This window comes from Microcebus murinus, chromosome 2 (assembly GCF_040939455.1).
Source record: "Microcebus murinus isolate Inina chromosome 2, M.murinus_Inina_mat1.0, whole genome shotgun sequence".
NCBI classification, from domain to species: domain Eukaryota; kingdom Metazoa; phylum Chordata; class Mammalia; order Primates; family Cheirogaleidae; genus Microcebus; species Microcebus murinus.
Genome location: NC_134105.1, coordinates 11438037 through 11460405, shown reverse-complemented (window position 1 = coordinate 11460405; position 22369 = coordinate 11438037). Strand labels below are relative to the sequence as shown.

At 55.8% G+C, this 22369-nt stretch overlaps 1 protein-coding gene across 2 annotated transcripts in view; it reads right to left on the bottom strand.

The window, feature by feature from the left end:
* Positions 1 to 22369, bottom strand: part of IGSF21 (immunoglobin superfamily member 21) — a 241910-nt gene that overhangs the window by 7731 nt on the left and 211810 nt on the right. For both annotated transcript variants that reach the window (XM_075994506.1, XM_075994512.1), the window contains 2 exons: positions 6215 to 6330; positions 2333 to 2807 (listed from right to left, as the gene is read on the bottom strand). In XM_075994506.1, the coding sequence (XP_075850621.1) occupies positions 2333 to 2807; positions 6215 to 6330 (591 nt within the window). The remainder of the gene's footprint in view (positions 1 to 2332; positions 2808 to 6214; positions 6331 to 22369) is intronic.

Below are 22369 nucleotides of genomic sequence, written 5' to 3'. Positions count from 1 at the left end.
GAAAAGAATGGGAAAAGTGGGGGACTCCAGTGTTTGTGGTCTAATCAGTGGGAAGAATGTAGCTGCCATCTGCTGAGATGGGTCCCAGGACGACCAGGCATCTGTGTCCAGATCCCAAGGAAGGTGCAAACCCAGCAAGACAGGAATTCAGAAGAGGCACATCATTCAGCTGGAAGGATTCGGGGAGAGTCAGAGAAGCTTCCCGGAGGAGGGGTTGGCATTTGAGCTGGGAAGGGCATCCCTGCAAGGGAACGGCAGGAGCAAAAGCTCCTTGCAGGACGACATGCCCGGACCCTCATTGGCCTGATCTTCAAAGGCCTCGTCAGATGATAGGAGTCTGTGCCCCGAGGTCATCCCTATCTATCTATGTGTCTCCCAGATAGATTTGCCTGGGTGCTGGGGCTGGTGAGTTCAGTGGCTGGCACTGCAAGGAGTGGAGAAGGCACCAAGGGACCTGGCTTGAAATCCCAGCTCTGCTACATACACGTTAGTGACTCAGGACAAGGGACTCCCCCAACTTCAGCCTCAGTTTTGCTCCACTGTGAAATGGGATGACATGGTAAACTTGTACTTGTGAGGATTGAATGAGATGATCCTTGCAAATGTTCCTGGCACATAGTAGGTACTATATATATATATGTATATACACACACACACACACACACATATATACACACATATATGTGTGTGTGTGTGTGTGTGTGTGTGTGTATGAAATCCTTCTCCTTGCTTTTGGTGCTGAGGAGGTGTTGGGTTTCCTGGTGGTCCAGCTAAAAACAGAGAAGTCCTCTGGAACCCTGATGTGGGCCCCTTGCATCCATCCATAGGAGTCTCGGGGGCCAAGCCCAGGCAGCTGAGGCTCCAGGAAGAGCCTCTGGGGGCTGAAGATCAGGGTGCAAAGGGACATGGGCAGAAAGGACCAGTGCAGGTCACTGTGTCCACCCCCCATGTCACCACACAGTGATGCAAACACCCAGCTCCATGTGTCTCATATGGTTGTGGTAGAGAAGATTCCACACCACCCCTCTCCTGCCCTGAACCATCAAGGAGAAGTATATGGGGGAGGGAGTCAGTTCTTAGGGAACTGCATTGGGGTGTCCCGAGCTGGTGTGCTGCAGGCAGAGGAAGCAGATCAGACAGGGATTGGGTTCTCAGGCTGAGCTGGCCCTGGGTGTCCCATTTCCCATTCGCCCACCTCCCACCTATCCACAATGGCAGGGTCTTCACTGTACTTAAAAGTATAGGCTGGGCATGGTGGCTCACACCTGTAATCCTAGCACTCTGGGAGGCTGAGGTGGGAGGAGCGCTTGAGCTCAGGAGTTCGAGATCAGCCTGATCAAGAGCGAGACCCCATTTCTACTAAAAATAGAAAAATTAGCTAGGTGTGTTGGTGGCGCATGCCTGTAGTCCCAGCTACTTGGGAGGCTGAGACAGGAAGATCACTTGAGCCCAGGAGTTTGAGCTATGATGATGCCACTGTACTCTAGCTTTGGTGACAGAGCAAGACTCTGTCTCCAAAAAAGAAAAGAAAAGAAAAAAGAATGTGTGGGCCAGAGTGACATCCTCCCATATCCTATGTGTTCCTGACCCCAACCTGGCAGAGCTTCCTATAACCTTCAGTATTCCCGACCCAGGGCCAGCAGGTCTACAGCCTCCCAGATTCATGCCCGTTACCTAGCAACTGTCCCCTGGTCCTCTGGTCTCATATTTCATCCTGAAAACCTCCTTGTCACCCTGCTACTCCCAACTGTGATCTAGAAAACCCTCCCTGACCTTTCTACGACCTCCCACGCTCCTCTCCCTGACGCGACAAACTTCCCCTGACCTCCTGTGTCCCTGACACTGACTCAGAGCATCCCCTCGGCCTGCCCCGGTCCTCACTCTGCCCTTCCGTGTTCCTGGCTTGACTCGGCAGCCCGCCCTTCAACCTGACTCTTGTGTCTGCACGTGCCCGGCAAACCTCCCTGGGACCCCCTGGCTTCATTTTCAACCTAGGAAACCGCCTCTGTTTTTAACACTGATCCAGCAAATTTCTCCGACTTTCCGTGTTCTTTGTCCCAACTATGCAAACTCTCCCGACCTCCTGTGTGCCTGACCCTACCCGGCAACCTCCAGCAACTCCGCTGACCTCCAGGAACCTCCCGTATCCTCCAATCCAACTCAGCAAACCTCCTGAAGAGCCCGACCCCACCCTCCGTGCTGACTCTACCTCCGGTTCGCTCCGTCTCCTCCCCGTCTCCCCACCTGCCAGCAGCCCAGGGCCCTGTGCCAAGGCCCTGTGCCAAGGCCCCCCAGGTCCGCGGGGACCCTGCAGAAGGCCCCCACGCCTTACCCAGCGTGACCTCTGCCTGCATGGGCATGGACAGCGCCGGGTGCTTGACCTCGCAGCTGAAGAGGGCCTCGTTGTCGATCTGCGGGTTGAGGGTCCAGGTGAGCAGGGCGCGCACCTCCACGGTGCCGTCGCTGCCCGGGGTGCGGCTGTGGCGCAGGAAGTAGATGGGCTCGGCGCTGTGGACCCAGCGGGGGAACTCGCGGCTCACGACCGTCTCTGGGATGTTCTCCGTGGTTGGCTGCAGGAGGACGCTGGGATCCGGGGTCAGGCTGCGGGCGGGGCGCTCCGTGTAGGGCCGCCCACCCCGGTTTTCGCCGTCCAGGAGGGACAGTGACTTCTGCATCTTGGTGTCGTCCAGGTCCCGGTGTAGGAGGCTGCGGAAGGGCCTGCTGTCCTGGAGGGGGCCAGAGCTCGCAGCCGGGGGCTCCGATAGGGGCACGGCATCGATGGGCTCCCCGTCTCGCTTGAAATAAACCTGAAATTGCAAGGAGGGTGTGGGAAAAGATTCTGTGCAAATGACCGTGACCTGCCAATGGGCTCTCCGATGAACTGGCCACAGGGTGCTAGTTCTTCTGGAGCCTTCTCCTCCTGGCTGTCATCTAGGGGGACCTCCTTACCCCATTCCCTTCCCTCCAGCACCCCCAAGAACTATGGGCCACCGTGGTACGGTGGGACACACGCAGTCCCTGGCGGCAGAGGCTGAGCCCAACCCTCATCATTTACCAACTAGTGAGAATTTTTGAGCCTCAGTTTCCTCCCTTGTAAAGGGGAAAAAGCAGCCCCTGCTTCATGGGGCTGCTGGATGCTGCAGTGAAACAATGCAGGGGACAGGGGCCTGGGACTGTGCCACGGTGGACAGGGGCCTGGGACTGTGCCACGGGGGACAGGGGCCTGGGACTGTGCCACGGTGGCGTCGCCCAGGCCCCGCGGGGGTGGGTGGCCCATGCCCATGGCGGGGGCGTGTGGATGTGAGAGGAGTGGATGGCGCCGGTGCTGAGATGAGGTGTCAGAAGAGGACGCAGGAAGAAAGGATCTGTGTTTGCGTGCGCGTTGCGGGCGCGTTGCGGGCGCGTTGCGGGCGCGTGTTTTGGAGACGGGAGGGAAAAACAGGTGTGCGTGGGGGAGGAAGCTAGGTGCCTGGAGGAGGCGAAGGCAAACATCTCCTTGCTTTCCCTGATAATGGGAAATTCAAGTTTTGAGAGGCGCCATTTAATTTAATTTGCTGTCTTTTTATTTTGGTACATGTGCCCAGAGGCCTGTTGGGGATTGGGTGCATTTTTTGATAAGTAAATCGATAGGAGACAGGAGGGAAGAGCAGGAAGCAGGTCTCTGGGAGGCAGGGGTTGGGGCAGGAGGGGGGGTGGGGAAGACGGGAATGGAGCGTGGGCTGCAGAGGCGCGGCCGGTGCATAACGCCAACGCAGGATCTCTCATGCTCTTAATAGCCTGCTTCGGGTTTCTCTATCCTCTCTTCTCTTTTTTCTTTTTTTTGAAAAGCGCTTTAAAAGCAGATTTGTAATTTGTATCAAAGATTTCTTTAAAGTTCTGACGTCTCAGGCAAACATAAGATGTCTGGGCTTTGGGGAGATGGGGATCTTTCATGCACACACATGAATATATATATGTTTCTAAATATTTTATTGACACGTCTTAAATGGCAGCACAGGCGAGCAGGACGGGTGGGAGAGTCTTCCCGCCGCCCACGGCTGTGAGAGCCTTCCTTTGTGACTCCCAGGAAAGGAGGTTTTCTTTGGGGAAGACCAGCTTCCCTGATTTTAGGGAGATCAGACCTCTTTATGGGCTCTAAAGGGGAAAATCTGAGGCCATGTTCTGCTTTCAATATTGGCGGCTTTCTTTCCCTCCCTCCCTCCCTCCCTCCCTTCCTACTTTCCTTCCTTCCTTCCTTCCTTCCTTCCTTCCTTCCTTCCTTCCTTCCTTCCTTCCTTCCTTCCTTCCTTCCTTCCTTCCTTCCTTCCTCCCTTCTTTCCTTTCTTCTTTTCTTTCTTTCTTTCTTTCTTTCTTTCTTTCTTTCTTTCTTTCTTTCTTTCTTTCTTTCTTTCTTTCTTTCTTTCCTCCCTCCCTCCCTCCCTCCCTCCCTCCCTCCCTTCCTTCCTTCCTTCCTTCCTTCCTCCCTTCTTTCCTTTCTTCTTTCTTTCTTTCTTTCTTTCTTTCTTTCTTTCTTTCTTCCCTCCCTCCCTCCCTCCCTCCCTCCCTCCCTCCCTCCCTCCCTTCCTTCCTTCCTTCCTCCCTTCTTTCCTTTCTTCTTTCCTCTCTTTTCTTTCTTTCTTTCTTTCTTTCTTTCTTTCTTTCTTTCTTTCTTTCTTTCTTTCTTTCTTTCTTTCTTTCTTTCTTCTTCCCTCCCTCCCTCCCTCTCTCCCTCTCTCCCTCTCTCCCTCTCTCTTTCTCTCTTTCTCTCTTTCTCTCTTTCTTTCTTTCTTTCTTTCTTTCTCAGAGTCCTGAGTAGAGTGCTGTGGTGTCAGCCTAGCTCACAGCAACCTCAAACTCCTGGGTTCAAGCGATCCTCCTGCCTCAGCCTCCCAAGTAGCTGGGACTACAGGCATGCACCACCATGCCCGGTTAATTTTTCTATTTTTTGCAGAGACAGGATCTTGCTCTTGCTCAGGCTAGTCTTGAACTCCTGAGCTCAAGTGCTCCTCCCGCCTCGGCCTCCCAGAGTGCTAGGATTATAGGTGTGAGCCACCATGCCTGGCCATAATTGGTGGCTTTGAAGCTACTTTTTTCCATCTCTTTCCTAGGGACAACGACTAGCCTCAGTGTGCCTACTCACTGCCCACCTGTGCCTGTGCACTGTCTGCTGCCCTGTGCTGAGCCCTGCATGCCCATTTGCTGCCCTGTCCTTGGCAGCTGGTCTCTCTGGCCCTAGGTCCTGAGGCAGGACTGGCCTGTTTTCCCGAGGTCACCCCACTGGGCCAGGCCTGTGAGACCGTCAGGTCTGGAACGGGTGGAACCCTTCGCCCCCCATCTTGAACCGGGACCCTATGTCCCCAACGCTCTATTTGACCCCCTGCTAAATCCTAGTAATGGATGGAACTCACGGGCCCAAACCCAAAGTATTATAACAAGCCCTAACCAAAGGGTCCTCAGAGGTATGCAGCCCACAGGTTCCCCAGATGGGTCCCATGGAACCCCAAGAGTTCCACAGAGGTGCTTCAGGTACCAGCGAGGGTGCCTGTGCCTCCCTTCACTTTGAAATGTTGTCCAGCCTCAGCCCCCTTACAGAAACTGAGAAGCAGCGGTGGGGGAGGGGCCAGCCTGCTCCCTGTCACTCAGTGGGTGTGGCAGGGCCAGGACCAGAAGCCCCCTCTGCAGACCCTCAGGCTGGGTCTCATAAACGTGAGCCACGCGAGGCATTCCTTCCCTCCCTCCCCTCTCCCTCCTTCCCTTCCTCCCTCCCTCACTTCCTTCCTTCCTCTCTTGCTTTCTGGGGGGCTCCTGGGAGGAGCAGTGAACTGAGAGCCTGCGGACAGGGACTGGAGCCCGGCTCTGTCGGGAATGCCACGGTGACTCCGGACACGTCCCGTCCCTCTCTGGGCCCTTCTCGTGTGTCTGCCTTCCGCTCGGTTACTGGGGTGGGGTGTACCAGACGCTGGGCTCCCAGAAGGCCACCCCTGCCCTGAAGTCTAGGACTCCACGCCCAGGAGAAGTGGGGTATCAGCATGGGGGCCCTGGGAGTGACAGGGGCGCACGGATGCCTGGACGGGTCAGGGGGTGAACAGGTCAGACCAGTGCAGACAGGGTCAGAGTCAACATCGGCAGGCCACGCCCTCTCTGGGCACAGTGGTGACACCTGCAGCTGGAAAAGCCACCAAGCAGAGGGGCCCAGCAGACCCTGGGGAGGGGCTGGCACTCCCGGGGCACTCACCATGGGCGCCGGCTTCCCTCCGGACACGATGCAGACCAGCGTGAAGTTCTGGGCTTGGTAGCGGCTGAAGGGGGCTGGCGAGTCCGCGGCCACCACTTCGATGGAGGTGGGAGGAGCTGCCCAAAAGGGAAGCACAGGAAGACAAAGGCTCAGCTGGAAGATTCAGGAAGAGTTCAGTGATTACCTAAGATGGGCCGGGTCCCATGCTAAGTGCTGGGGGTGGGAAAGGGAAAGTGTCGCACAACTCCAGGGGGTGCCGTTGTCACCGCTGCAGTGAGGATGACGTCCCTTGCTGGGAATACAGACAAGGGCCCTGCCCTGGGGCTTAGGGCCCAGTGGGAAGGCCCCCAGGAGTCCATGTCCAGTGCATGAGACATCAGGAGGTGTCAGTGTGTCTAGGGGACCCTGCCCCAGCCTGGGAGTTCCAGGAAGACATTGCTGAAGAAGTCACGCTCGGGTGTGGTCCCAGGGAGCAACGGTAGGCAGCATTTACCCGGCAGGTGGAAGGAACAGCACATGCAAAGGTCCAGCGGCAGGTTGGCTGGGTTGGGGGCCGGCCAGGGGGAGTGCGGTGCCCAGTGGGGCTGGGCATGGGCAGGGCACAGAGCATGTGGCATGTCCACAGGGAGCCGTGACTCCCAGTGTTATGCTGGAGCCGGTTCCAAGTGGTGGAGCAGACTGTGACATTTTCAGGAATTCCGTGAACCAGCTGTTAAACTGTTGCTAACAGGTCACAGTAGGTATCTTTACACCATGAAAATCAGCAACTGCTACAAATCAGGGCTTTTCCCCCCACCTTCCCTCTGCCCCAGCCCCCAGAGAACTGGTTTACAACCACGCCATTGGGTATGAGTTTTTCTTCTTTGTCTTGAGAGCAATGGGGAGCCACGGAAGGTTTTAAGCAAGAGCAGGGACGTGATGCAACTTGCATTTGGAAGAGACTACTAAAGACAGAATGCAAATTTAGACTAGAGAGGATGGCAGCTTAGACTCGGGTGGGGGCAGTCGAGAGCAAGACATAGCTGACTGGGTTTGCTATTTGGAGCCAGGAGTCCTGCTCCCTTTCTTTCCCGAAGTTGGCTTATCCCGAAGTTGGCTTATTTGGGTTGGCCGTCCCTCCCTCCCGCTCACCTCTCTTCCGGTTTGCCAACGTCGGTGCCCCCAGGCACCGTGGGGTATTGGAAAGGCCACTCCCTGGGCCATAAACACACTTGGGTCCGAATTCCAGCCGGGGAGCCTCAGTTCCCCAACTCGTCAAACGGGATAACGCATTTGCAGGAGGAAAGCAGCTGATGGACGTGGATGGGCTTAGCATATGGCGGGAACGTGCTGTTATTATGGCTTCTGCTATTATTTCCCCAACCTCCTCCCAGGCAGCAGGTCGGGAGCCAGGATCCTCGAACCTCGCTGGAGAGAGGCTCCTCCCATCGGCTGACCTGGCCTCGGGCCGCATGCCGGGCAGGAAGCAGGGAAAACAAGGAGGCGTGGGCCTTTCCTCCCTGCAGGGGGTTTTCACTCTGTTAAGTTTAATTAGATTCGACAAACATTTCCTGACACCTACTAGGTGCCGGCTCCATGCCAGGTGCGCACTGTAGGTGCCCGGGGATGACACAGATAAAGTGTTGAGAAGCTCACAGTCAGGTGGGGGCGACAGACCCACGGCAGCTCTATTTTAAGGCCTAGGGAAATGAAGCCAGGTATGAGTCATTCATTCATTCAGGCAGCCGCCACATGCTGTTGGCAAGAGAAGCAGGACAAACAGAAAACAATGGGAGAACAATAGATGGCGAATTGTAATTAAGCGTACCATCGCACAAAACAGATGGTGAGTGGGGTAAGAATTCCGAGAAGGGGAGAACACTTCGATTACCTAGAAGTTGCGGATTCTGCAATCTAACTTTTCCAGAACTCGGCTGAAAACCTGGGGCCCGCACAAGAACCCACAGTGGCTAGCACCATGAATCAGGAGCTGTTCTGAGCTTGCAACGAGTGTTAATTCTTTTCATCTTCACCCTCGGTCTAGGAGGGGGATTTATTTACTCCCATTTAATAGACGGAGACACTGAGGAGGTGCAGCAACGTGCCCAGGTGCAGGCAGCCAGTGTGAGGTAGAGCCGGGGTGTGGACCAGCCATCCTCAAACTACGGCCCACGGGCCACATGCGGCCCACCGAGGACACTTATCTGGCCCGCAGGGTGTTTTTGCCGCCGCTGCCTGTCCTGCTTAGCAGCCGACTCGTCCTGGGCCCACAGTGCGCATGTGCGGAATGTGCGCTGCCCTCTCCAACGGCCCTCCCACGGTCTGAGGGACAGTGAACTGGCCCCCTGTTTAGAAAGTTTGAGGACCCCTGGTGTGGACGGAGGCAGTCTGGCTCCAGACCCCGGACCCCGACGTGAGGCTGTGCCACCCCAGCCTCCCGTGTCTTTAGATCTAAGTGCGTATTTTAGCCACGGGGAACGCTCACCTACCTGGCACATCCCAACTTCCATGGACGCCTTCTCATCCAGTTCCGTCGGGAACTGATCCTGTGGGTGGCTGTAGGTTGCCCCAAAGAGCAGCGACCACTCCAGGTGGAGCTTAGCATAAAACTCTGGCATGGCCTGTGAGGGCAGGTACCCTAGAGGCTCAGAACTAGGTAGGCGGCACCTTTAACATCACTCCTTCATTCCTTCTGATCTTCATTGAGCCAACACATCAGAGTCCCAGAACCTTCTCTAGAGGACCGTTTTGACGAGTAACTGTGGTGATGCTTTTAAGATGCCTGCAGTGCAGGCTGGCAATTTGAATTAATATTACTCACAGCACCACTGGTCAGGGAGGGGGTGTAAGACAACGGTTATGAGTGTGGGCTCCAGATGAGACTGGGCTCAGATAGCAGCTGTACCGCTAACTGGTTGCGTGACCTTGGGCAAGTTACTTAACCTCGCCAAGCCTCAGTTTCCTCATCTGCAAAATGGAATGATAGGGTACTTGTGAGAATTCATTTGGTAGCACCTGCAAGGTGTTTTGAAAGCGCTCCCAATACTTATTACTATACTTCTTAGCAGTGAGATTTCCTAACACTCTTTATTTGAGTCTCCTTGCTAAGGACTGGGAGAATAAACATAGTCTTCGCCTCTGGGGCAATCCCAGTTCAGTGAGGAGACCGGAAAATGCCCTAACCTTATGCTGTCCCATGCAGTAGCTACGCACCCCATGTAGCTAGTGAACGCTTGGAATGTGGCTTGTTCAAGTTCACATGCGCTGTAAGTGTAAAATGCACACCAAATTTTGAAGACCTAATTCTTAAAAAAGAATGTAAGAGATGCCATTAATATTTTTATATTGATTACATATTGACATGATCGTATTTTAGGTATGCTGGGTTTAATAAATACATCATTAAAATTAAGTTCACCTTTTTTTTTTTTTCCTGAATGTTGTTATTAGGAAACTTACATGTGTGGCTTATGTTATATTTCTACTGGACAGCTCTGGCCTAGATTTTCCATTTTACAGGTAAGCCAACTGAGGTCACGGAGAGGCACGGATTTGCCTACGGCGATGCCATAAGGCAGAGGCACAGCCTAGGCTGGCGCCCGGCCTTCCAGACCCTGCCCCGGGTCCGTTGCACAGCACAGTGCTCCCCGCCCCAACACACACGCACACACCCTCATCCTGGAGATCTGCACCCGAGGCACGCACGCCACCCACGCAGACCCTGATTGGGAGCTGTGTTCCCTTCCCTCGTTATATTTCTGAGCAGGTGTTAGCAATATGTACAGTTAATCAAGCTCATGAGACAATAACAGATTTCCGTTGGACGGACGATGACACAGCGGCGCTGCTAATAACAGCGCGGACAGCCCAGGCCTCCCACACTCCCCATCAACATGTCCCCAGTCACCGTGTCCCAGGAAAATGCCACTCCGCATCTCGCCTCCTGTCTCCTGGGGGAGGCTCTGATGCAGACAGCCAGGCAGCTGTCCACACCTGGGAGTCCCTGGCTGCGTGTGGCCGCTTCACCTGGCACGCAACTGCTGTTTCCTTCCTCTGGCCCTTCTCTTTCCCTTCCCTCGACCAAGTACAGCGCTGCGTTCCACACCGCCAGAGCAGCTTCTTGGGCTCAGTCTACAGCCTTCCTCCCCCTGAGCCCTCCCCTGCCACATCGCTCTCCCACTGTCTTCTCTACCCCCACCCCACCCCAACGTCCACCCCATTGCCACTGCCATCCTCATCCTCATCCCCATCCTCATCCCCATCCTCATCCCCATCCTCATCCTCATCCCCATCCTCATCCCCATCCTCATCCTCATCTCCATCCTCATCTCCCTCCTCATCCCCATCCTCATCCTCATCCCCATCCTCATCCCCATCCTCATCCCCATCCTCATCTCCATCCTCATCCTCATCCTCATCTCCATCCTCATCCTCATCCCCATCCTCATCCCCATCCTCATCTCCATCCTCATCCTCATCCTCATCTCCATCCTCATCCTCATCCCCATCCTCATCCTCATCCCCATCCTCATCCCCATCCTCATCTCCATCCTCATCCTCATCCTCATCTCCATCCTCATCCTCATCCTCATCTCCATCCTCATCTCCATCCTCATCCTCATCCTCATCTCCATCCTCATCCCCATCCTCATCCTCATCCCCATCCTCATCCCCATCCTCATCCCCATCCTCATCTCCATCCTCATCCTCATCCTCATCTCCATCCTCATCCTCATCCCCATCCTCATCCTCATCCCCATCCTCATCCCCATCCTCATCTCCATCCTCATCCTCATCCTCATCTCCATCCTCATCCTCATCCTCATCTCCATCCTCATCTCCATCCTCATCCTCATCCTCATCTCCATCCTCATCCTCATCCCCATCCTCATCCTCATCCCCATCCTCATCCCCATCCTCATCCCCATCCTCATCCCCATCCTCATCTCGATCCTCATCCTCATCCTCATCTCCATCCTCATCCTCATCCCCATCCTCATCCTCATCCCCATCCTCATCCCCATCCTCATCCCCATCCTCATCCCCATCCTCATCCCCATCCTCATCTCCATCCTCATCCTCATCCCCATCCTCATCTCCATCCTCATCCCCATCCTCATCCCCATCCTCATCCCCATCCTCATCCCCATCCTCATCCTCATCCCCATCCTCATCCCCATCCTCATCTCCATCCTCATCCTCATCCTCATCTCCATCCTCATCCTCATCCCCATCCTCATCCTCATCCCCATCCTCATCCCCATCCTCATCCCCATCCTCATCTCCATCCTCATCCCCATCCTCATCTCCATCCTCATCCCCATCCTCATCCCCATCCTCATCTCCATCCTCATCCCCATCCTCATCCCCATCCTCATCCCCATCCTCATCTCCATCCTCATCCCCATCCTCATCTCCATCCTCATCCCCATCCTCATCTCCATCCTCATCCTCATCCTCATCTCCATCCTCATCCCCATCCTCATCCCCATCCTCATCCCCATCCTCATCCCCATCCTCATCTCCATCCTCATCCCCATCCTCATCTCCATCCTCATCCCCATCCTCATCCCCATCCTCATCCCCATCCTCATCCCCATCCTCATCCCCATCCTCATCTCCATCCTCATCCTCATCCCCATCCTCATCCCCATCCTCATCCTCATCCCCATCTCCATCCTCATCTCCATCCTCATCCCCATCCTCATCCCCATCCTCATCCCCATCCTCATCCCCATCCTCATCCCCATCCTCATCTCCATCCTCATCCTCATCCTCATCTCCATCCTCATCCTCATCCCCATCCCCATCCTCATCCCCATCCTCATCCCCATCCTCATCTCCATCCTCATCCCCATCCTCATCTCCATCCTCATCCCCATCCTCATCTCCATCCTCATCCCCATCCTCATCTCCATCCTCATCCCCATCCTCATCCCCATCCTCATCTCCATCCTCATCCCCATCCTCATCTCCATCCTCATCCTCATCCTCATCTCCATCCTCATCCCCATCCTCATCCCCATCCTCATCCCCATCCTCATCCCCATCCTCATCCCCATCCTCATCTCCATCCTCATCCTCATCCCCATCCTCATCCCCATCCTCATCCTCATCCCCATCTCCATCCTCATCTCCATCCTCATCCCCATCCTCATCCCCATCCTCATCCCCATCCTCATCTCCATCCTCATCCTCATCCTCATCTCCATCCTCATCCTCATCTCCATCCTCATCCTCATCTCCATCCTCATCCTCATCCCCATCCTCATCCTCATCCCCATCCTCATCCCCATCCTCATCCCCATCCTCATCCCCATCCTCATCTCCATCCTCATCCTCATCCCCATCCTCATCTCCATCCTCATCCTCATCTCCATCCTCATCCTCATCCCCATCCTCATCCTCATCCCCATCCTCATCCTCATCCCCATCCTCATCCCCATCCTCATCCCCATCCTCATCCCCATCCTCATCTCCATCCTCATCCTCATCCCCATCCTCATCCCCATCCTCATCTCCATCCTCATCTCCATCCTCATCTCCATCCTCATCCCCATCCTCATCCCCATCCTCATCCTCATCCCCATCCTCATCTCCATCCTCATCCTCATCCTCATCTCCATCCTCATCCTCATCTCCATCCTCATCCTCATCTCCATCCTCATCCTCATCTCCATCCTCATCCTCATCCCCATCCTCATCCTCATCCCCATCCTCATCTCCATCCTCATCCCCATCTCCATCCTCATCTCCATCCTCATCCCCATCTCCATCCTCATCCCCATCCTCATCCCCATCCTCATCCCCATCCCCATCCTCATCTCCATCCTCATCTCCATCCTCATCTCCATCCTCATCTCCATCCTCATCCTCATCCCCATCCTCATCCCCATCCTCATCCCCATCCTCATCCCCATCCTCATCCCCATCCTCATCTCCCTCCTCATCTCCATCCTCATCCTCATCCCCATCCTCATCTCCATCCTCATCCTCATCTCCATCCTCATCTCCATCCTCATCCCCATCTCCATCCTCATCTCCATCCTCATCCTCATCTCCATCCTCATCCTCATCCTCATCTCCATCCTCATCCTCATCTCCATCCTCATCTCCATCCTCATCCCCATCCTCATCTCCATCCTCATCCCCATCCTCATCCTCATCCTCATCCCCATCCTCATCCCCATCCTCATCTCCCTCCTCATCTCCATCCTCATCCTCATCCCCATCCTCATCTCCATCCTCATCCTCATCTCCATCCTCATCTCCATCCTCATCCTCATCCTCATCTCCATCCTCATCCTCATCTCCATCCTCATCCTCATCTCCATCCTCATCCTCATCTCCATCCTCATCCTCATCTCCATCCTCATCCTCATCTCCATCCTCATCTCCATCCTCATCCCCATCCTCATCTCCATCCTCATCCCCATCCTCATCCTCATCCTCATCCCCATCCTCATCCCCATCCTCATCTCCCTCCTCATCTCCATCCTCATCCTCATCCCCATCCTCATCTCCATCCTCATCCTCATCTCCATCCTCATCTCCATCCTCATCCTCATCCTCATCTCCATCCTCATCCTCATCTCCATCCTCATCCCCATCTCCATCCTCATCCTCATCCTCATCTCCATCCTCATCCTCATCTCCATCCTCATCCTCATCTCCATCCTCATCCTCATCCTCATCTCCATCCTCATCCTCATCTCCATCCTCATCTCCATCCTCATCTCCCTCCTCATCCCCATTCTCATCCCCATCCTCATCTCCATCCTCATCCCCATCCTCATCCCCATCCTCATCCCCATGCTCATCCCCATCCTCATCTCCATCCTCATCCCCATCCTCATCCCCATGCTCATCCCCATCCTCATCTCCATCCTCATCCCCATCCTCATCCCCATCCTCATCTCCATCCTCATCCCCATCCTCATCCCCATGCTCATCCCCATCCTCATCTCCATCCTCATCCCCATCCTCATCCCCATGCTCATCCCCATCCTCATCTCCCTCCTCATCCCCATCCTCATCCCCATCCTCATCCCCATCCTCATCCCCATCCTCATCCCCATCCTCATCTCCCTCCTCATCCCCATCCTCATCCCCATCCTCATCCCCATCCTCATCTCCCTCCTCATCCCCATCCTCATCCTCATCCCCATCCTCATTCTCATCCCCATCCTCATCTCCATCCTCATCCTCATCCCCATCCTCATCCCCATCCTCATCTCCATCCTCATCCTCATCACCATCCTCATCTCCATCCTCATCCTCATCTCCATCCTCATCCCCATCTCCATCCTCATCTCCATCCTCATCCTCATCTCCATCCTCATCCTCATCCCCATCTCCATCCTCATCCTCACCCCCATTTCCATCCCCATCCTCATCCTCACCCCCATTTCCATCCCCATCCTCATCCTCACCCCCATCTCCATCCTCATCCTCACCCCCATTTCCATCCCCATCCTCATCCTCATCCCCATCTCCATCCTCATCCTCACCCCATTTCCATCCCCATCCTCATCCCCAGCTCCATCTCCATCCTCATCCCCATCTTCATCCTCATCCTCGCCCCCATCTTCATCCCCATCCTCATCCTCACCCCCATCTCCATCCCCGTCCTCATCCTCATCCCCATCTTCATCCCCATCCTCATCTCCATCCTTATCCCCATCTTCATCCCCATCCTCATCCTCATCTCTATCTCCATCCTCATCCCTATCCTCACCCCCATCTCCATCCCCATCCTCATCTCCATCCCCATCCTCATCTTCACCCCCATCCCCATCCTCATCTTCACCCCCATCTCCATCCTCATCCCCCTCCTCATCCTCATCCCCATCCTCATCCCCATCCTGTTCCCCATTCTCATCCCCATCCTCATCCCCATCCTCATCTCCATCCCCATTCTCATCCTCATCTCCATCTTCATCCCCATCCTCATCCCATCCCCATCCTCATCTTCATCCCCATCTCCATCCCCATCCTCATCTTCACCCCCATCTCCATCCCCATCCTCATCTTCATCCCCATCTCTATCCCCATCCTCATCCCCCTCCTCATCCTCATCCCCATCCTCATCCCCCTCCTCATCCTCATCCCCATCCTCATCCCCATCCTGTTCCCCATTCTCATCCCCATCCTCATCCCCATCCTCATCTCCATCCCCATTCTCATCCTCATCTCCATCTTCATCCCCATCCTCATCCCATCCCCATCCTCATCTTCATCCCCATCTCCATCCCCATCCTCATCTTCACCCCCATCTCCATCCCCATCCTCATCTTCATCCCCATCTCTATCCCCATCCTCATCCCCACCTCCATTCCCATCCTCATCCTCATCCCTATCTCCCTCTTCATCCCCATCCTCATCCTCATCTTCATCCCCATCTACATCCCCATCCTCATCCTTATCCTCATCCCCACCTCCATCCCCATCCTCATCCTCATCCCCACACCCATCCTCATCCCCATCCTCATCTCCATCCCTACCCGCACCCCATCTCCATCTTCATCCTCATCCTCATCCCCATCCTCATCCTCATCTTCATCCCCATCTACATCCCCATCCTCATCCTTATCCTCATCCCCACCTCCATCCCCATCCTCATCCCTACCCCTATACTAATCCCCATCCTCACCCTCATCTCCATCCCCACCCTCATCCTCATCCCCATTTCCATCCTCATCCTCATCCCACCACCATCCTCATCTTCATCCCCATCCTCATCCATACCCCACCCCCACCCCCATCCCCATCCCACCCTATCTTCATGCCCTTCCCTATCCCCATCCTCATCCCCATCTCTATCTTCATTTCCATCCCCATCCCCACCCCATCTCCATCCTCATTCCCATCTCCAACTTCAGCTCCATCTGCACTCCCATCTCTATCCCCACCTCCATTCCTATCACCACTTCCGTTCCCTTCCCCATATCCCCACCCCTATTCCCCCCACCCTCAACCACAACCCCTATCCCCATTCTCATCTGCATCTCTGTCCCCACAGTCATCCCCACTTCCATCCCTCTCTCCTCCCTCAATCCCCATCCCCTACTCCATCCTCATTTCTGTCCCCATCCCATCCCCAACTTCAGCTCCATCTGCACTCCCATCTCTATCCCTACCTCCATTCCTATCACCATTTCCGTTCCCTTCCTCATACTTCTCTCCACCCTTCTCTATCCCCATGACCAATTCCATCCTCATTTCTGTCTCCGACCCATCCCCATTCGCAATGCCATTCCCATCCCCATTACAGTCCCCGACCGAGGCCAGAAGCAGGGAGCCTTCCACGTGCCCTGTACCCGGGATAGATCTCATGCCCTGGGAACAGAGTCCAACCAAAGGCAGAAGACCAGCTGCAGACACAGACATCGAGGGCATGTGATTTCCTGGATGAGAGCAATCCCACGTACAGAGTCAGGTTCCAGGATGAGCAGCGTGAGGGGAGGCCGCCTGCATGTGTTCGGCTGCATTTGGAGGTGATCCTAGTGGCATATGATGGCAAAGAACCCGCAGAGACCCCTGGGTTGCCAATGCCCCTCCCACTTTTCTGCTACCACCAGTGGACAATGGCATTCAACGTCCCCACCATCAGTGCCTTGTACCTGTGGCCTTTGGGAGTGTGTCTTCAGAGATGGCTGTGCTAAGTGCCATGCTCTCTGGGTGTCGGGGGGCGGGAAATAAATACACCCACCACACCCCTGAGCACACTCGCCAGCACCATTCATCTGAAATGACCCTTGAGACAAAGAGACACCAAGCAGGCGTATTTTGCTTGGGGAAGAATAAATAGTAAGAACCTAGACATGAGCAGAGCTTGATAATTTACAAACCACTTCCAGCAACATCACTCCACGTACGTGACACCAGACCTGGGTGGTAGGAGGGGCCACACCTGTCCTATAGTCCAGTGTCACGGTCAAAGCAAGGCCCCCTGCCATAAAACTCCCCTGAGTCCACTGAACCCCCAAAGCCAGTGGACTTTCCAGTTTGCTTTCGACTTTGCCGTAAGTGGTGAGAGTTGCTGCTAGAAGTCCCCATGGCTCATTTTGTCTAGCATCAGAAAAGGCAAAGTGGCTTCCCGGGTGACACAGCTGCATGTCACAGCCAGCCCCTATCACTCCTGTCCCATGGCCACCCGGGGAGGCAGGAGCTGAAGTTATTTTAGACTCAACAGTGAACATCGACACAGGGAGGTAATGGTTGGGTGATCGGCTTTATGAAATTAACTCTGAAAGATGGCCTGTCTTTATCTCGAAAGCAGAACTTTATTTCGGTCACCGTAACTCACTTTGGAGATAATGTGGCGGCTCTTCTCTGCTCTGTAAATCATCTCGTGGCCTTTGCAATCGGAGAACACAAACCTGGTCCGATATAAACCCCAGAATCGTTGGACGGGAAATCTGCCCCACCCTGTGTGTTTAACTGCGTGCACTAGAGGTGCATTCTCCTCCCCGCCAAGACCCGCACGCCTGCTCCCCCACGGCACGGGCTCTGATGGAGTCACATCAAGGTTCCAGCCCAGGCTCTGCTACTGGAACTTTGGGCAAAGCAGTCGGCCCCTCTGGGCATTGGTCTTCCCATCTGTAAAATGGGTTCAGTGAGACATCCCTGCCAACCTTTCAGCTTCCAGGCCTTTTGAGAAGAGAAGGGACGGGACAATGGACATAAACCTTGCCTAAGGACAGCAAGGTGCTGAGCACACAGGAAGGGGTATTTATATCACCTCTCCAGCTGCCCACACCCTCTCTTGGCTGAGAGGAACGCCCGGGCGAATCCCTCCCCTCCCAGGAGGGGCCGCTGTCTGGAGGAAGGGATAGTCTCTCCCGTGTCTTGGGTACCACTCTGCGAAGGTGCTTGGCGCTCTCCTGCTCCCAGCGCCGTTTGTCATGGGGTGGTGATCAATTAGGTCTGGGGGAGGGGCAGGGGAGGGGAAACGACAAGTTCAAAATTATGTTATTTGCAAGAAATCCATTCTTTCCTCGCTGCATGCCTGCTCTATTGACTGCTTTCCTTTTCAATCAGCTCCTAGTCATTACACCATATTTCACAAAAGAAGAAAACCACCCTCTTAATATAAAAGTGTCCATGAATATAAATGTCCCGCCATGGTCTTTATTTTAATTTCTTCCTTTCTTTCTTCCTCTTTGTTCTTTTGGTCTCACACACCTCCATGTCTTTCCCATCATCTCCACCCGTCTCTCTCTCTCTCTGCTCTTTCAAGATGCTGCTCAAAAGAGCACCTCCTCCAGGAAGCCTTCTCTGCCCCAGCAATGCCGAGCCGCCCACGCCCCTTCCTCATCTTGCTCCCCTCCTCTGGGCCCTGCACATCCTGGACCCTTGGCTGGTTAACTCCGCCTCCTCCTTTAGGGCTGGCTTCAGATGTCGCCTCCTCTAGGCAGCCCTCCTGGGCTTTGCCAGAGTGGGTTAGAGCCTAGCCTCTGGGTGCCTGGAGCACGCTGTGCTCCTCATACTCTCCGCTGCGTGTTATTCTGTCCGGGTTCACATCATGTTCCCACTAGACTGAGTGCTCCCTGGGGCCTGGAGCTTCCAGAGCTAGTGCAGGCCAGCCACGCAGTAGGGGTTCAATGCCAATTCCTGTTGGTTTCTTCAGAAGGGACCCCACAAGACCCTGCAGTGCGGTGGGCCCTGCTCCCATCTCCACCCTTATCTCGACCAGTACCTGCCCTGCATCCCCATGCTCCAAACACGCTGAGAGTTTTTTTTTTTTTTTTTCTGGTCCGTGTGAACACCCTCAGCTATTTCCAACCCCAGGGCCTTTGCACCTGCTGCGGTTCCCGCCTGGCCGGGTCCTGCTCAGCATTCAAACCTCAGCTCGAGGGCGCCTTCCAGGGTAAGCCAGGTTACCCTTTTATGTCCTGCCGTGGCACTTAATTTTCTTCCTGGAGTACCTCTCTGTGGATAACGATCTCACAGACTGGTTCAAACACTTGTCTTTCTCTCTGACACTCCACAACAGAACGCAAGCTCCAGGAGGGCAGCAGCTCTTCTCTTGTCCGTTGTCACATTCCAAGGGCCTGGCACGCAAGGATTGGCCCGATAAATATTTGCCAGGGGCATGAGCCCCCCAATCCCTGCCCACGTCGGGGGGCTGAACTCCCCAGCCCCACCCGAGCCCCCTTCCCAGCAGAGGGCTGAGAAGACAGATCCCACCAGCGGGAGGGGGTTACCGGCAAGAAAAAGAGAGAGGGGGAAAAAGCACAACTCCGTGGTTTATGGGAAAATTAAATATTGAGCTGAGTAGTAACAGCAGCCGAGGGAAAAAAAAAACAAAAAAACGACAAAAAGCCCCCAAACGGAGCCGCCAACGGTGACAGGAGAGACAAACGCAGCGTCTGTGCTTACACGGGCTGTATGCAGCGGGCCCTGTTATGTGGCAGCTGCTGAGCGCAGCCCTCCACCCCCCAGACTTGAAGGTGACTGTGAGAGCCCCTGAGCGGATGCCACGGTGAGGGCTGGGGGCCCTGGGGTCCGGGTCACCGCTGGATCCCCCCCTGCTCTGGAAGGGCCATGGCTGCGGGTGTCAACAGCCCCCTCCGCCTCGCTCTCTGCAGGGAGCTGGCTGCAAGCTCCCGCTCACCTGCCTCGCCCCTCCCCTGCCAGCTGTTGTGGTTCGCAGTGGTAAGAAGATAAAATTAACAACCCCGACTGCAGGCTCTGGCTGACTGCTCTGGGGGAGCAGGGGGGTGCCGGGCTGGGGGGGCAGCTTGCAAGGCGGCGAATCGGGGAGCCTGGGCGGAGCAGGATCCGGCTCAGGTTCATGCCAACAGAGAAAGAAAACCGAACGCACACTTGGAGGGGGAGCAGGGAGGCCGGGCCGCAGGTTTTGCGTGTCGGGTCTGCATTTGTATCCTAGCGCTGTTTTCTACACCGGGCCTTTAACCAGGTGGTTCTCAAAGTGTGTTCAGCTCAGTGTCACCCGGGAGCTTATTATTCATAGGAGTGCAGACCCTTGAGTCCCATCCCAGGCCTGCCCAACTGTTGGGTTGGGCGGAGGGGCGGGGTTGGGGGAGCCCCGCAGTCTGGCCTTCAACAAGCCCTCTTGGTGATTCTCATGCAAGTTCACGTGTGTGAACCACTGCCTTTCCCTACGTGAGCTTCCGCTGACTCCTCTCTAAATGAGGGATGATAAGAACCCTCGGTGGTGTGTGAACTCGGTCCATAGTAGGTGCTCATTAAACGGTAGTGAAGCTGGTGCCTCACCGGGAAGGAAAGGCTCGGGGGAACTGGAGACCCTCAAAGGGGCCACCCCAGGCCTCAGCAAACGGAGCATTCATAGAAGTCTCTGGAACTTCCCTTGCTCTCTGCACTGATTAGGTCAAAGGGCCTCGCATCCCCGAAGCCCCGGCCTCACAGCTGTGCCTCTTTCTACTCATGCTCGGACTGGCTGCCTGCCGGCGTTCCCCGTGTCCCGATCGTCCTCCTACGCCTGCAGTGCCACGTGGACCCTTCCTGCCCTGGGGTTTGCTGGCTGGAGGCCGCCTGCCCGGCAGCCCGCGGGTGGCCGCTGCGTGTGACCGCCCCTCCACGCCATCGCAGTTTATGTGGCAATAGAGCGTACGTGTGTAAGTCCCACAACAGGTGCCACAAGCCGCACGCGTGAAATCCATGGGGTGTAACGCGAATCCGTTTTAAATGGCAGCACGGCTGGCCAATTTCGGGGGATGTCTTCAACATATCCCAGAGGTATGTATTCCACACGCGGGCAACTTCGCCAGGTACCGTTCGCAGCTGTATGAGAGAAGCCTCCGGAAGCCCACGGAAGCTCGGGGAGGCCGGCGGGGAGCACGTTCAGAGCGGGGCGGCGGCCGTGGCACCCAGCTCCCTGCAAGCTGCGCACTGCCCTCCCCCCGCCCCCAGGGCGGGCTGTGGGCAGAACCCTGTCCATCCCCCCGAGCGCGGGACCCTCTGTCCCCTCCAGCAGAGCTGCGGCCCTCCAAGCACGGGGCCTCGGCGCTCTGGGGCTTAGACCTGCCCTTCCCGGCCCCGGGCCTGGGAAGCCTGGCCCCGAGGCCACAGCCCTTCCGCTGAGAAGCGGTGCATCCTCAAGGCATGTGTCCCCGCTGGGCTTTGGGGCCGAGGGTGAGGACGGTGCCTGTCTCAGGTTGGGTGTGTAGGGAGCACACAGTCCATTCTAGCTGTTACAGCCTTTTCAGTTTGCCGCCGTGTCTCGCTTCCCCAGCCTGGGCCTCAGTTTCCTCATTTAAACAGTGAGGGGCGCGGGCAACGTCCTAGGGTCCGCTCATTCCCCCACGTTCGGCGGCGGTGAGGAGGCCACGGGCTTCCACGCGCTCAGTCCCCTGCCCTGGGCCACCCCAGCCTCCTGCGACCCAGCGCAGCCGCTCCTGCCAACCTCCCCGCAGAGCCCCAGCCCCCCGCTGCACCCCCACACACCCCCGCCCGTAGCCTCCTTCCAGGGGCGATTTCCCAGGGGACGCTGCGGCCACAGCCTTTCCTGTCCTATCAGCATTTTGGGATTGATTTCCTGAGTCTGAGAGCAAGTAAATCATTCTTGCCACTGCTCCTTATATTTGCAGGGGGGCGGAGGGTGGGGAGGAGCTGCAGGGGGCAGCACCTTGTGGGAGCAGAGCTGTGCATTTTTAGTCCTTGGCATAGCACTATGAAAATTTCCAAATCTACCAAAATATTCAAATAACTGTGCAGGGAACACTCACGAACCCGTCGCCCGGGTTCTACGATGAACACTCAACTCCGCCTGCCTTACTGGACATCTCCTGGGGTGTGTCTTTTGAAAGAGCCGGGTGAGGAGGGGGGCAAAGCCTCATTCCTAAGGGGACCCCACTGCCGGCCGGGGCAGAGAGGCTTGACTTAGGGGAGAGGGGATCTCACAGCCTCTGCTCCTGCGGCTCCTCCCCTGGCCTTGCCGTGGCCCCATGTGCTGTGGCCTTAGCCACCTATGTCATCTCTGGCCTGGAATGCACTATTGCTCCCAGGAAGTGCCCTCCCCGCCCTCCCTTTGTTCCCCAGTCCCCAGGCTGCTGCGGGGAGCTTCCCCGGACCACGTGGCTCCCGCGGCATCTGTGGGCACAGGCTCCCCTGCCCAGTGGCTGGCGTCACTGGATTTGGAGCCCTGCACCGGCCTCTCCTTCCCTCTCTGCCAGGGGACGGCGGGCGGGC